The sequence below is a fragment of the Eptatretus burgeri genome, chromosome 14 (genome assembly GCF_056783735.1).
Source record: "Eptatretus burgeri isolate ZD-2024b chromosome 14, Ebu_testis_v1, whole genome shotgun sequence".
NCBI classification, from domain to species: domain Eukaryota; kingdom Metazoa; phylum Chordata; class Myxini; order Myxiniformes; family Myxinidae; genus Eptatretus; species Eptatretus burgeri.
The window spans coordinates 29,564,021-29,580,826 of record NC_140974.1 but is presented as its reverse complement, the minus strand read 5'-3'; the positions used below and the strand labels follow the sequence as shown (position 1 = coordinate 29,580,826).

At 41.9% G+C, this 16,806-nt stretch overlaps 1 protein-coding gene across 1 annotated transcript in view; it reads right to left on the bottom strand.

Annotated features, from left to right (window-relative positions):
• The window catches only part of LOC147012881 (sucrase-isomaltase, intestinal-like), a 465,156-nt gene extending 449,872 nt beyond the window's left edge, over nt 1-15,284 (bottom strand). The window contains exons 1-4 of the mRNA XM_085853461.1: nt 15,183-15,284; nt 14,868-15,000; nt 3,457-3,527; nt 2,243-2,413 (exon numbers count right to left, since the gene is read on the bottom strand). Of these exons, the coding sequence (XP_085709587.1) occupies nt 2,243-2,413; nt 3,457-3,527; nt 14,868-15,000 (375 nt within the window). The 5' untranslated portion in view covers nt 15,183-15,284. The remainder of the gene's footprint in view (nt 1-2,242; nt 2,414-3,456; nt 3,528-14,867; nt 15,001-15,182) is intronic.
• Between the last annotated feature and the right edge of the window lie 1,522 nt (nt 15,285-16,806).

Sequence of the window (16,806 nt, the reverse complement as noted above, 5' to 3'; positions counted from 1 at the left end):
GGGCCGCGCTATGAGAGGGTGTAGGGCAGCCTGGAATCATGGCGAAACCCAATCCTTATCCCTGTGTCGTAAGAGGCGACCAGGGTTGCGTCAGGAAGGGCATCGGGCATAAAACCTGTGCCAAATCAGTATGCGGATCATAACGGATGATCCGCTGTGGCGACCCCTAACGGGAGCAGCCGAAAGAAGAACCATATATATATATATATATATATATATATATATATATATATATATATATATATATATATATATATATATATATATATATATATATATATATATATATATATATATACACACATCTCCAGCCAATGGGAGGCCAGCGTTCCGAAAGCTACTACAGTACAGAGCCTCTTCGGGAGGTGGGCCTCCCAGATGTATGTGTATATATATATATATATATATATATATATATATATATATATATATATATATATATATATGTATATACATACATGTATGTATATATGTATATATGTATATATATATATATATATATATATATATATATATATATATATATATATATATATATATATATATATATATATATATATATATATATATATATATATATACACACACATTTACATACATATATCACACAAAAAAATACCATGAGGACCTAAAATACCCCAAAGACCCAAAAGTCCACGAAGATATTCATATATCACAAATAAATTTCGAATAAATATAATATCACCAATATCACAAATATATTTGCAGAAAAGAAATGTTTGTGTTTTGATTGGTGTCAATCATGACAATGCAGCAAATTTGTGACGTCAATCTCAGCAACGACGTGTCGAGAGGCAAGCGTAGTGAGCCGATCCATCATGTTAACGTGTGTGTGTGTGTGTGTGTGTGTGTGTGTGTGTGTGTGTGTGTGTGTGTGTGTGTGTGTGTGTGTGTGTGTGTGTGTGTGTGTGTGTGTGTGTGTGTGTGTGTGTGTGTGTGTGTGTGTGTGTGTGTGTGTGTGTGTGTGTGTAAGTTTTGGCAATGGCAAATAAATTGCATAATTCTCCAATATGTTTTAACGTGTTAAATACAAACACAACATTTTGGGTGCAAAAGCTAATATGACATGTTTGCAAAGAATGTCCAGCCAGTTGATGTTTGAAGATCTTGTCAAATTCAACTTTATTTTTCATGAAGGATAACATTTTTACCTCACCTGGACTTCAGGCAGGTGAGCTTATGTGATTGTGCAGTGTCCATAAGTGAGTGAGTCAGTGAGTCAATCAGTGAGTCAGTCAGTTCGTAAACACTTCAGTCATTATCACTTGAACTAAACGCACGATTTTGATGAAACTTGGCCGCCAACTTCATTTCTGATGCCAAACGAAGATTTATTGACCGTATCAAAATCTACACTCATTAAGAGGGTCTACAGGGGTTTTTTTGACCCCCCCCTCTACCCCCATCATCGGTATTTGCTCTCTTCTCCAAAACTACACACCCAATTTTGATGAAGTGACCACATCCTTCATCACCCATAATGTACCAAAGTTTATTGACCGCATCAAAATCTGTATCGTTGAGGCATATAAGGGGGGGCGAAGGGTTGAACCCCCATAATAGGTATTTGCTCTCTTCTCCAAAACTACACAATTTTGATGAAACATAACCACAACCTTTACACCAGTGATTTACCAAAGTATATCGACTGCATCAAAATCTGTGCTCACTGTGGGGGTCTATGGGGGGTTTGACCCCCAAAAATAGGTATTTGCTCTCTTTTCTGAAACGACACACAGGATTTCGATGAAACTTGACCACAACTTTCATTACTTGTGATGTACCAAAGCTTATCATCTGCATACAAAATCTGTGATGAGGGGGTCTATGGGGGGTAGGGAGCAATTGCCCCCCCAAAAGAGGTATTTGTTCTCTTCTCAGAAACTACACACACACTTTTGATGAAACTTGACCACAACCTTCATCCCCTTTGTTCTACTAAAGTTTGTTCATGACATTAAAAAATTTAGGGTCAAAGGGGATCTACAGGGTGTTTGAGTGACTGTTGCTCCTGATCCAGGAGAGCTTCAGGATAGGTGGTCATATTTTAAATACTGACCTGGTATTTGCTGGAATTGCTTGCATCAATATTTGCATACACTGTAACTTGAATACTTTGAATGAATTCATATATTTTTTCAAAAAATACTAAATAATAACAGAATATAATTTTGGTTCATCATGTTTGCAACTCATTCCCCTCATTTATTTGTTATATTACATTATACTGAGTCGATAAGATATACCTAATCTGGGTCCCAATTCTTAACTGACCGTAAGGTGTGTCTTTGCGATCTTCGGCCTTGTAGCCTCCAGTCTTTGGAAAGAAACACCAAGGTACATTCGGATTCCGTGACTCCACCCAACAGCAGCCTCGCTTCTCACAATTTTCCTGAGCAAATGAGGAGACACATATAACATTTAATCCAACAGAGTGAAAAAAAACCAACTTTGCTTAAAACAGGGTGATCTTGTCCATTTTTTTAAAAAAGAGATTAACAAGCTTGTTCACACGTTAAAAAAACAGCTGTAATCATATGTACATGACTAAATAAAAAGTTTTTTTAAAATATGGCATACGATTTGCAATGAAAAAGTTTTATTCGAGAAAAATATTTAATTTCATTACACCTTTTGTAAAGATATATTACCATTTAACATTATCCAAATGTCACCTCTTAAATGCAATGGTGGCCATGAACCCCTGTACCAGACCAGCACTTGCTACTACTGAGAGTTTCAGTTGCCAGCATGAGTTGTTGGACATTACATATCACATGCTGTCTTTCATGAATGGTCGGTGAGTTATCACTGGCATTTTGGTGACATTAAAAATTCCCATAATCACCACCGTTGAATGTCAAGCCTGTCCAGCTGGTTCATGAAAGACTTGAGTCAAATACTATCCCTGGTCGACCCCACAAGGAGGTGGGAATACTTGGGCCATGAAATAATTAATATATTTTATAATTGGATGAAAAAAAATATATACTCAAAAGTATAAAATATTGAAAATAAAAAAACAATTTCTGTTTGAATATATCGATAACTATTATGGCAAATCAATCAAGTCAGCCTTGTTAATCCCATGCATTGTAAATTTGTCCAGAGGACATATACGTTTACATACTTGGTGCAGGGGAGGGAAAAAGGGGCAAAGTAAGAAAGAGAAAGGAGGGTAGAGGGAAAGGATAATAAAGAAAAGAGGAGAATAGGGATAGGGTGGTTGGAGGAACATGGAGATAACAGACGAGGAAAAAGAGTGTCAGAATGGAGAAGATGGAATTTTAAATTCCACCGCTTTAGCCTGCGTGTAGCAAAAAGGAATACGAACCTAAATATTTTATGTAAGAACCTCATTAGTTGGAGCAAACGTATTGGTAAACTCGATGCCATGCCTTGCATTAACCTTATTAGAGCTGATGTACTCTGTACCTTGTTAGCATCATTGTCTGGATAGCAGTCGAAGCGCTCAGCTTCTTTGTCACCACACTTCACTGAAGGTACTTGAGGAGGAAAGAATACAATACATTAACCCCTCATCCTCAAACAGAACAATCAGAAGCAGCAAAAGAAAAATATTGCGAATCAAAGCAGAAATATCTGCTTTCGCAAGTGGGGAAATTCAATTTAATTCAATTTCACATCGACTTTACTGCATGCTGAGCTAAGATAATTTATTGTGAAATAAGAAGCATATTCATCTCGACCCTCCTTGCAAGCTAAGCATTTTCAGGACAGCTTAAGGTCGCATTCCCTTAGATCGCGCAACACTTAATGGCATCAAATCAATTTGAAAACTCCACATTCAGCTCTTAGAGAGGCCGGCAATGCCCCAATAATGTTGGGTATTATTAAAACTTGATGCCTAGGAATAATTTGCAAAGACATTAGCAAATACCTGATAGAAACAGGAACGGAAGGATGGAAAGTGTTCATCTTGCAAGTAGTGATACGATGACATTCCTTAAACTCTGCACTTCTCTACAAGCATTGTCAGATTACCATACACATACTTATACTGCAACCAAACTTTTAGCTATGGGTGGAGACAGGTGAACACATCCATTGGTTTATGAGATAAACAAATAATTAAGCTTGGGTTGTAGATAAGCTGGAATATATATATATATATATATATATATATATATATATATATATATATATATATATATATATATATATATATATATATATATATATATATATATATATATATATATATATATATATATATATATATATATATATATATATACACAGTTATGAATAGCAACACAAACGTAAAGGTTTCCAAAATTTGAACATAGATGGTTTTTGGATCACTTAACCGTATGAACAAGCAATGTGTGTTGGAAGATAAAAATAACACTGAAAAATCCAGGCTTCCCACCCACAATCACTCCTTTGTTCCTCTTTCTTTTAGTTGACAACATCGACACTCATGGAAGATCAAAGTGATGGTGGGTATGAACTGACAGTCAGGAAGCGAGGCAACTCTTGGACACAACTTAGGGAATTAATGAACAGGAAGAAAAGGAGATAGAGGAGGGGAATAAATACATTAACTTGCAAGTAAGAGGTTGGTTTATAAAGGGTTAATGGGGATAATAAAGATTGAGGGGAAAGATAGGGGATGAAATGAGATGGTGGTGCACCACCTGTACAAAACCCTGGAGGGAAGAGTGGGTTCAGTGTGGGAAGAGGAGAGGTGATTAAAAAAAAAACAATTAAGAGACCACCAACATATCTGTGATGTGAGGAGCAACAGACTGTGCTTAAGTCTCATCATGGGAGATTCCAATGCATTATGCTGTGGACACTGATTACAGCGCATCCGCTGTATACAATTGCACCGAGTTTGAAATGTCCCCGGTGTCTACCATGTCTCCGGTGTCCCCTGTCCCCCCACCCCTCCCCACGTGCCTCAAGACAGCCAATGACGGCCGTCCAGTAGATAGCAGTGCGTAACCTAGACCGAAATAGCGAGAATTGATGGAAATACCCGAGTATTTCAATGGAGATTTGTGAAACTAATGTGTTATATATGTGAAAACCATTTTTAATTCATTGCTTGACGGGAAAAAACCAAGAAACGCGCCCCTCTCATGTACGAACGAACGAAAGACATCGTTTCCGCCCACCATCGCATTTCACGCCAAAAGACGTCATTTCCGCCCACCATCGCATTTCGCGCCGAAAGACGTCATTTCCGCCCACCATCACCTTTCGCGCCGATCGCCGAATGCTGAAAGCTAAGTTCTTCTTATGCTATCATTCTTTTGCGGCCCCCTGCCACGCTGTATCGAACGATTTCATTCCTTCTGTTATATATAAAGGTGCTTATCACAATAATAACAATATTTTTACATTTCAAATATTAAGTACGCTTTTTAATCGTTTTTCAACTGAAAAAGCATAAATTGCATATTTTAACATTCGTGTACTCATTTGATTCACCACACACGCTGTATTGAAGGATTTCACTTGTTTATTCAAGGAAAAACTAGAAATGCTGGAGAATGCCCCAGTCTGCAGCCAAACCGTCTTTTAGAGGGGCTTCAATCTCACTCTTCCCATCACGGCTTCAAGCAAGTGGTGCACCATCATCTCACAACACCAGCACTATCCCGACCCACGATCCTCCCAACCCATATTAACCATTCATTATGCAATCCTCTTGCCAGATATTGTGTTTTCAAGTTTGCCCTGTCTCTTCCTTTCCTGTTCATTCATCCCATTGCTTTTTTTGTCCACTTGTGACTTCACTGTCAGTGTGGTCTGATTTTACATGATGTGACCTCCATAACATGAGCCAATATCTTGAATACAAAAAGAAGATTGAAATGCAATCGTGTGATGAAGTTTCTAAGTTGGAGATGGCGAGCTTGGTAAACAGACATTAAAAAAAAACAAGGATTACTTAATGGTAATTTCCAAGATTTCTATCTTGGAATATTCCCAAACCCATCACTATCTCTACCCACTTTACCCAGTCGCACCCAACTGTCCCTGGACTCTGTATCCTTTTCTCCTGACAAGGTGGAGAGCTTGCTTTCAAACCTCGAGTCAGATTCTGCAACCGGTCCAGACGGCATCAGCCCACATGTCCTCAAAGCCTGCTCTTCTGCTCTTGCTCACCCTCTCTCTGTTCTATTCACCCTCTCATTTTCCCAAGGTCATCTGCCATCTGCTTGGAAATCTGCTAACATCACTGCCCTGCATAAAAAAGGTGCAAAAACAGATCCCTGTAACTATAGACCAATCAGCCTTCTCCCAATCATCAGCAAGGTTATGGAATCCATCATCGCTTCAGACATGAAATCCTTCCTCTTCTCCAATGGCTTGATTTCCAATCATCAATTTGGTTTCAGACCAGGTCACTCTACCCTAGATATGCTGCTACTGCTCTCCCATCAATGGATGGAGGTCCTCAATGCCAGACAGGAAATCCGAGCCGTATCCCTGGACATATCACGTGCTTTTGACACAGTCTGGCACCCTGCCCTACTCACCAAACTCTCTTCCCATGGTATTCAAGGCCATCTCCACTCATGGCTCGCAGACTTCCTCTCCTGTCGCAGTCAACGTGTGGCCCTAAATGGAGTTCTTTCATCCCCTCTTCCTGTGCAGGCTGGAGTTCCTCAAGGTAGCGTTCTGGGCCCTGTTCTTTTTCTGGTTTTCATCAATGATCTCTCGGACTCTCTGAAAAATCCTCTATTTCTCTTTGCCGATGACTCCACCCTCTGCCGTACCATCTGTCATCCCTCAGACCGGCAAGCAGCAGCTTCTTCGCTCACTGCAGATCTGGATAAAATCACAAACTGGTCCAACACGTGGAACATGTCTTTCAATCCAGACAAATCTCACACTCTCACTATGTCTCTTCGAAAGGACCGTTTACAAAACCCCCCATCCACTTTCTCAACAATCCTCTGGAAGAAGTCTTTTCTTTCAAGCTTCTGGGTCTCACTATCTGCCATGACCTTTCCTGGGAAAGTCACATTTCCAACCTTGCCTCAAAAGCCAGTCGCCGACTGGGAATCCTCCGTCGTGCAAAGTCCTTCCTCGGCCCTCTTGAGCTCCTGACCACTTACAAAGCTTTTGTCCGTAGCCTGATGGAGTACTGCTCTCCCCTCTGGGCTGGTGCTCCTGCCTCCCACCTTTCTCGACTTCACGCTGTCGAAACCAGGGCTTTTAAGATCATTGGCATCTCCCGCAATGAAGCTGAGTCTTTGGGCCTCTCACTCAATCACCGCAGGTTGGTCGGTGGTCTTTCTGTCTTCTACCGACTCCTCTCCAGCCTTGCCCCCCTGCTCTCTCTGTGATTTGTCCCAACCACATTTCCACAGGGCGCTCAAGGTCCGCCAACAACCCCCTTCTGGTAAAACTACCAAAATCACGAATCACTGCTCATCTTCACTCTTTCATTCCTCTTTTTCCCGCCTTTGGAATAAACTTCCTCACTCTATTCTTTCCCATTCTTCCCTCCAGGCTTTCAAAACAGCTGTTCACCACCACCTCTTATCTTCCCCCATCCAAATCCTCGATCTTTTCTACCCCCGATAATCCACCCAAGCCCACTTCCTTCAATTCTCCTGCTTTCCTTCCTGAAAGTCCCTTTAATGTCCATCTTCCCCTCGCCATGTTCCCCGTCCCATCCCCATCCCTCTCCCTTCAACAGTTCACCTGTCTCTGTTCCCCAATGTTTTGTCCCTTCCACTCCCGCCCCTCTTGTCTCATGCCTCCTTGCTGTGAGTTGTGTGTTAGCTCTCATACGAGCCTCGACCAAGGTATACAAAAAAAAAAAAAAAAAAAAAAAAAAAAAAATGGTGAAATGTTTTGTTGGTGGTTTTGTGAGATTATAAAGGATCTGTCCATCCATTGAGACCATACTCTGTGCAGAGCATTGGTGTTGCCTAAGCAGTCTGCTGGGCTATTAGGCACAATCCTGGACAGGTCACCACTCCAACAGAAGATACCAGCAAGCTGGTACTCATTTTGCCAGCCTCAGAAGGATGACAGGCTGTCAACCCCACCTGGTATTAATTCGACAACATTCAACAGCCAAGCAGGATTTGAACACAGGATCCTAGGATCCCAAGCCCATCATTCTAGCCATTAAGCCAACACCAGGCATATATATGGGATTGAGGTTTAAAAATAAATAAATAAAGTGAACGAATGAACAGTGAGAGAGAGGGAAAAGGAAGAATAAATATCATGGAAGAATGAAAGGTTAGACCTACAACGATTGAGGTTAATTATGATAAGGGAAGCTTTGCCATCATTTTGTTTAAAAGTATGCTTTTGTCAGTTTATTATAGGGTAACGATTAATTTGTAATTATTTTTTATTTCCCAAAATGTGTGCCACCAACTCCTTGAGTTGCCTCAATTACTCACCCCCACTCGATAGACCAGGAGACGGTGGCCAAAATTTTACTTCCGTTTACTTTGCTTGCAAACAAAGGATTGACTTTTTTATGATGTAGGCTAATCCTTGCTGGTCATCACCTGGGTGTTCAGACAAAAACTCAGGTGTGCACAAGGTAGTAGCAGCAGCATCTTTAACACATGGGTGCATGACATTTTTCACTTTTGGTGTTTACCTCATTGTGAGAGGGGTTTACCAGTTTTCACTCCAGGAATTTCATTTGCAGGGTTTTGGCTCAAATGACTTTTCGTTCCCTGAAACCTACACCAATTTGCATTCCAAAACACCAACCATCATCAAATTCCACGCACTGGTTATTAGAGCTGTATCACTCTTGTATTCCCTCCCCCACCCTGTAAAGTCGGGAGTGCATACATTATTAAAAAACACACATCAAGATAAAAATGTAATCCTTTAACCAAATTTAATTGGGATTTTTGTTATTGCAACATCCACTGGCATAACTCCTCATCATTTTGAGTCATTTTGTATCGCTCTGTGGGTGCAGGTGGTGGTTTCCTGGCTCCAAAAAATAATTTGCTCAACACAGGCCCTCGTGCTCTACATCACATGCTCTACATTTGCACGCATGTTAAACATCACAAGCTCCACACCTGCATCCATGTTAAACGTCATATGCTCTACACCTGCACCCATGTTAAACATCACATGCGCTACACCTGCACTCATGTTAAACATCATATGCTCTACACCTGCACCTATGTTAAACATCACATGCGCTACACCTGCACTCATGTTAAACATCATATGCTCCACACCTTCACCCATGTGAAACATATGCTCTACACCTGCACCCATGTTAAACATCACATGCGCTACACCAGCACTCATGTTAAACATCATATGCTCTACACCTTCATCCATGTTAAACATCATATGATTCACACCTGCAGCCCTGTTAAGCATCACAGGCTCTACACATGCACCCATGATAAACAACATATGCTCTATAGATGTACCCGTGTTAAACATCACAGGATCACCATGTGCACCCATGTTAAAGAACCTTATTACTGCTGGAAAAGAATCAGCATTCTGGAATCATCTGTTAATAGCTTGCATACACCACCTTCTGCAAAAGTTGTCAAAAAAGGACTAAAAGTAGATTGAAATATGAAAGTTAAACGGAGTGGATGGTGTAAGGCAAGTCAAGGTCACCCAATAATTATGACGATCACTGATGCCTGGACCATCAAAAAGATCGGGTGTATGAGATCGCACGTTGTCCTGGGGAAGATGCATTTCTGCCATTCTGGAGATGAGAAAGGCTCTCAAAATGCAAGTCATCAGTTCCTGTCGAGTTTTGATACTTTGTACATTCCAACTCGATTGCTGTATCCATAGGCTTCAAATTCAAATGTAAATCTCCTTCGAAGACACAGTTTTCTTAAGAGAAAATTTCCTCCTTCAAGACGTCTCTGACTCCCTCGTATCTCTCCCTGGTTACTCCCTCCTCCGGTATGACAGACCTGAGCTTCATCCTGGTGGAGGAGTTGCTCTCTTCATCAAAGACTCCATTCCTCACTCTCCATGCACTGTTCTCACTCCCCCACACCCCCAGCAATAACTCTGGCTATGGCTTCCCCTCCACTCCCAGCTCATGTTTATATGTGTACTGTACTGTCCACCAAACAGTGATGACTCCATTTACACCTCACTATCCGAAAACATGAACCAACTTCTATCCTCTCATCCATACTCTCTCTTCCTCAAATGTGGTGACTTGATTTTGTCATCATGCCAGTTGGCTGGGTGTGGGTACCTCTCTCACCTGCCATAGCACATCAGCAAATGACTTCTGTGACAAATTGGGACCAACACAATCTGTAAACTTCCTGACCCGGATCTCAACCAATGGTACACTATCTCTTCTGGATCTGCTTTTGACCAATTTCCCTGAAAATATCTGCTGTTCTTCCTCCACTCTAATCGGTTCATCTGACCACGTGCTTGTCAAAGTGGACATCTCTCTGGTTGTTATTAGAGAACCACCTCAGCGCCATCGAGTCTGGCATTTCACTCAGGCTAACAGGCAGGGACTTTAAGCAGCCACCAAACATTTATACTGGTCTCCCTTCTCTACTTTCTTCAACATCAACTCGTCCTGGGAATTCTTTCAAAGAAACTTGCTCTCCCTCATGCATAGATTTATCCGCTCTCGTGTTCAGTTGTCCTACCCTTCCTCCCGCCCATGTTACACTGAAGCTTGTGGTAAGGCAGTTGTCCTGAAACAACTTGCCTTCACCTCATGTAAGGCAAATTCAACTGAAGGTAATCTCAGTCCTTCCACACAGCTGGGAACAAGTCTGTGTCTCCCCTCAGGAGAGCCAGAAAACATCTTTCTAATCTCAAGTCTGAACTCTCAAACCTCTCTCCCTCCTCCAAATCCAGGTGGAATTTAGTTAAGTCTGTTTCTGGTGTATGTTCTGCCTCCATCCCCTCCCTTACCTCAAATGTCCACACTGCTGACACAGCACCTGAAAACGCTGAATGCCGAAACTCGGTGTTTGCTTGTAAATCTTGTGTCCGAAACCCATCGCTCTTACTTGCAAGTTAATGTACCCACCTTACCCAGTCACACCCAAATGTTCCTGGACTCTGTGTCCTTTTCTCCTGACAAGGTGGAGAGGTTGCTGTCAAACCTCGACTCAGATTCTTCAACCGGTCCAGACGGCATTAGCCCACATGTCCTTAAAACCTGCTCTGCTGCTCTTGCTCACCCTCTCTCTGTTCTAGTCACCCTCTCATTTGCTCAAGGTCAACTGCCATCTGCATGGAAATCACCAAACATTACCGCTCTGCTTAAAAAGGTGCAAAAACTGATCCCTGCAACTTGAGATCAATCAGCGTTCTCCAAATCATCAGCAAGGTTATGGAATTAATCATCACTTCCAACATCAAATCCTTCCTGTTCTCCAATAGCTTGATTTCCAATCATCAATTTGGATTCAGACCAGGTCACTCTACCCTGGATATGCTGCCCCAGCTTTCCCAAAAATGGATGGAGATCCTCAATGCCAGACATGAAATTGGAGCCATATCCCCAGACAAGCCACGTGCTTTCGATACGGTCTGGCATCCTGCCCTGCTCATTAAACTCTATTCCAATGGTATTCAAGGACATCTCCACTCATGGCTCGCAGACTTCCTCTCCTGTCGCAGCCAACATGTGGCCCTTCATGGAGTTCTCTCATCCACTCTTCCTGTCAAGGCTTGAGTTCCTCAAGGCAGTGTTCTGGGCCCTGTTCTTTTTCTGGTTTCATCAATGATCTCTCTGAAAAATCCTCTTTATCACTTTCGTGATGACTCCCCCCTCTGCCGTACAATCTGTCATCCTCAACTGGCAAGCAGCAGCCTCTTCACTCTCTGTAGATCTGGATAAAAATAAAAGCTGGTCCAACATGTGGAACATGTTTTTCAATCCTGATAAATCTCACACTCTCACGATGTCATTCCGAAAGGACCATCTGGACCATCAAAGGACCACCCCACCCCCCCCCCCACCACCCCATCTACTTTCTCAGCAATCTTCTTGAAGAAGTCCTTTTCTTTCAAGCTTCTGAGTCTCAATGTCTGCCACGATCTTTCCTAGGAAAGCCATATTTCCAAGCTGGCCTCCAAAGCCAGTCGCCGACTGGGCATCCTCCATCGTGCAAAGTCCTTCCTTGGCACACCTGAACTCCTGACAACATGCAAAGCTTTTGTCCGCAGCCTGATGGAATACTGCTCTCCCCCCTGGGCTGGTGCTCCCGCCTCTCACCTTTCTCAGCTTCACGCCGGGGAAACAAAGGCATTTAGGATCATTCGCATCTCCTACAAAGAGGCTGAGTCCTTGTGTCTCTCACTCTCTCAACGCAGGCAGCTCAGTGGTCTTTCTGTCTTCTACCATCTCCTCTCCTCTCCATCCTCGCCCCCCCCAGCTCTGTCTGAGATATGTCCCACCCATTATTTCCGTAAGGCACACAAGGTCCGCCAACAACCCCCTTCTAGTAAAACTACCAAAATCATGAATCACTGCTCACCTTCACTCTTTCATTCCTCTTTTTCCCCGCCTTTGGAATAAACTCCCACACTCTTTTCAATCCCACTCTTCCCTCCAGTTCTTCAAAACAGCTGTTCACCACCATCTCTTATCCTCCCCATCCACAAGCACAATCTTTTCTACCCCTTTTAATCTACCCCAAGCCCACATCCTTCAAATTCCCTGCTTTCATTCCTGAAAGTTCCTGTAGTGTAAGGACCTAAAAGTCCCTGTAATGTCCATCTTGTTTACCCTATGTACCCCACCCAATCCCTCTCCCTTCCATGGATCTCCTCTTGTCTCTGTTCCCCACAGTTTTTTCCTTCCCTCTCCTACCCCTCCCCCCATGTTGTGTGTTCTGTGCTTTAGCTTTCATACGAGCCTCAACAATGTATTAAAAAAAAAACCTCCACAGTTACCAAGACTTCACCATCTGAAGGTTGGGTCATGAATTACTCATGATCTGCACAGTATTCTTCGTGATGGCTCTTCGTCATTTTCAAAAAAATGATTTGGGTGATTTATGTCCTGAAGTTGAAACTCCTCACTCCAACATATCAGAAAGGAATGCCTCACTTTGATGTTCCAGAAGTTATTGAAGGTTGACTCCTCTTTGAACCACTGGCTCATTACTGCCACCTGTCCCATTTTGATGAAACGAAGAGGAAGTGGTATCCATGATATGTTTGCTTAGCCTATGATTTCTCACATATATGAACAATGACGACAAAAGGAAGGCACCCCTTTTCAGTCAGTCCTCATCTTTTGACCTGGAGACGAACCCCAAAATCTATTTTCGGTGAACATCTTTCTTTCCTAAAGGGAAGTTAATTTTCTCAGCAACAAAGTCAAGAGATGGTGATGTGTAAGGTCACACATTATCATCATGGTTGCCCAGAACATATTGTTACATTTGTACAAATACGACTTTATCCGATTATCCTACAATTATTTTAACATCTTTATTTAATTTCCTGCTTCCTTTGTTAGCTGATTTATGCATTCCCTCTTCCTTCAGGGAACATGTCTACCTGCATGAAGTAATTATAATATTTACAATAATCATAATAATATGGTGACACGTATATGTCCCCTCTTTTATTTAACCTCCTCTCCTCCAGCCTTGCCATTTGCTCTCTCTCTCTGTCCTCCGACCTTTTCCAGGATGCACACTTTTTTCCAGTAACCCCCTTTGGTTCAGCTCCAACTAGAACGAAGTCGATGGTGCAACATTGCAAATCCCCAAGCTTCCCACCTAAAGTAAAGTTGAAAGATGGCAAAGTTTCACCAGGAATGACCCAATATCAAATTTTGAGTTAAAAAAAAGAACTTCTGTTTTGACGTCTGTGACCCAAAAGTCCCCTGTCCCCGATGCATGGAGGTTAAATCCAAAAAATCGTTTCATATTTCATGCATCCCACAATGTTGAACGCATATACAAAATTTCATTCAAAAAAAAAAGTTGTAAAATGTGCCCGAAATTGCACTTTTCAGTATTTGACCTTTTGAGTCCACCCAGGAGGCGGAGGAGGAGATTGGGACCATACTCAATGTAGAGCGTTGGTGCTGCTTAAGCAGTCTCCTTGGCTACTGGGCACAATCCTGGACGGGTCGCCACTCCGACACAGTATACCAGCACGCTGGCACTCATTTTGCTGACTTCGGAAGGATGACAGGCTGAGTCAACCCCACCTGGTACTAATTCAACAACTGAGTGGGATTTAAATTCAGGACCCTTGGATCCAAAGCCCACCACCCTAACCATTAAGCCAACACCAGGCATACAGACGAATAGAGCAATACGAAACCTAACCAGAACCATAATACAAAATAATAACAATATTAACAACTTCAACATCAACATGAAGTGATAAGCTTACACGGACTATGCTTAAGGGTCACATCTAACAATTATTTCACTCTAAAAAATAGAGGTAGGGTGGATGATGAGAGTGGAGGATGACGGCAGGGTGGAGGTGAAGGTGGAGAATGAAGGTGTGGATGAGAGTGGAGGATGATGGCAGGGGTGTGGTGGGAGTGGAGGATGATGGCAAGGGTGGGGTGAGGATGAAGAATGAGGAAAGAGGATGAGGATTGAGGATGAGATTGGAAGGTGAGAGTGGAGGATGAGAGTGGAAGGTGAGAGTGGAGGATATGAGTGGAAGATATGTGAGTGGAAGATGAGGATGGAGAATGACGGCAGGGGTGGGGGTGAGGGTGGGGGATATATTGACGTGATGTTGGAACTTGATCTGGAAATTAATAAATAATTAATAGTTGTCGTGAACAGAAAGAATTAACTATATTGTCCTCAAATTAAATTTTGAAATGTAATACATTATCGACCAACATATCCCATAAAACTCACCTGTGTGAACATACACTCTTCCCAATTCGCTGGTGCCGATGATGGCAAGGAGAGCGATCACAATAACGGTCATGAAGAGAAATAGCAACATTAACTTCAACTCCAGGGAACTGAGTTTTCTGTGTTTGAGCATCTGCTGAAACAAACTCACTGAGTCAATATTGTCTCCCCTCTAAACTCGGAACTTTCACCCACTCTTTCCCCATCCTCCATTAATCACCATTGTTAATCTATAACTATTTCAATCGGCACTCTGAATACCATTCTGAATTGAACAAAGTTAAACATCGATTTTACACACAACGATCTACGTACCACGATACTGCAGGAAGACACTCACGGTGTGACTGTGCTTCATGAAGGGAGTTAGGTGACTGAACATTTATAATGTACAAGGGTTGATCGCCTAGTCATCGGAGTGATGTAATAAATCAGTGATTGACAGTAATTAAACTGTTTTATGTTCTCTCTATAATTCAACCTTTTGACTGAACAACACCCCTCCACCACCCCCACGTCCATGGTACAAACCTTATGATCAAACTTTGGACCTCTGTGGAGCCCAAACACTTTGTGAATAATGGAACTTATTAACCTCTGCCATCGAAGATGGACAGAGGTTAGTTTTCACCCCTGTTTGTTTGTTTGTGAACAGTATTACGGAAAAACTCCGACGGATTTCGACGAAACTTGGTGGGGGGGTTAGGTCTGGTCCAAGGATCATGCCATTAGATTTTGTACTTGGTCCAAAGTCCAATATGGCCGCTATGGCGGCCATTTTGAAAAAAATATTTGAAATTTTATTTTTTGCATTTCTAAATGTTTTAAGGGATTTCCAACCATCCCCCCCCCCCACCCGAAAAAAAAAATTTGCAACTTTTTTTTCAACAAAATTTCGATTTTTTTTTGCATTTCTACATGTTATAAGTGATTTCCAACAAAAAAACCATGCTAAAATTATAATTGCGGCTGATTTTGGAACTTCAGGTGGATATACCCACGTAAAATCAATTTCTGTCTCAAGGAATCGAGTTATGACGAATGAATTGAGTATGTAAAAGTTAAAAGTAAAATACACCCGTGCGGGAGTGACGGTCATCTCTGCGAGAAAATATATAGCCTCCTGAAGGTAGAGTAGTTCTTACAAACTTTGAAGTCACGTGACGCGAAAACGAAAGCGAAATTCGAAAATCCGTCCTGACCAAATTTAGAAATTGTCCCATTGATTCATGTGCCACAATCAAATTCAAGATCGCTTGAGAAATGTAGGAGATAGATTTTGAAAATCGTCATTTTCGCATTTTTTGCCAACTTTGAAGTCACGTGACACGAAAAGGAAAGCGAATATCGAAAATCCGGCCAGACAAAATTTAGATATTGTCCCATAGATTCATTTGCTACAATCAAATTCAAGATCGCTTGAGAAATGGCGGAGATAAAATTTGAAAATCGTCATTTTCGCAACTTCAAAGGCCTCGTGACCTTGACCTTGACCTTCGGTGACCTTGAAAGTCATACCATCGTGTACGTCTCATCGACCTCTATCAGGATCACTAATGACCACATCTCCCGCTTCAACTTCATTGTGAATGGACGGACGGATCGAAGGACATCGACACCCATATTATTTGGTCATGCTCGAAGAGATGACCTAAAAAGGGAAAGTTGCAAACTATAACTTTGAGCACTGTTGACGTCAAATTGAATGAATAGGATATCAGGTTCACTTGAGTGACCTAGCGGTATTGGCGGCAGATGTTTTGCACTCTACCGAATGCTCCCCCTCTAGTTTGTGGATGAACAGTTGACTCTCGCCATTTCAAATCGCCTCCAGTAAGGATATTTTGTAAAGGTCACCATGTAGACCATTCGTGGTGGAGGACTGACAGTATCAGCTCCTTGTTTATACATCACATTCACAAGCCAACTTACTGAGAAG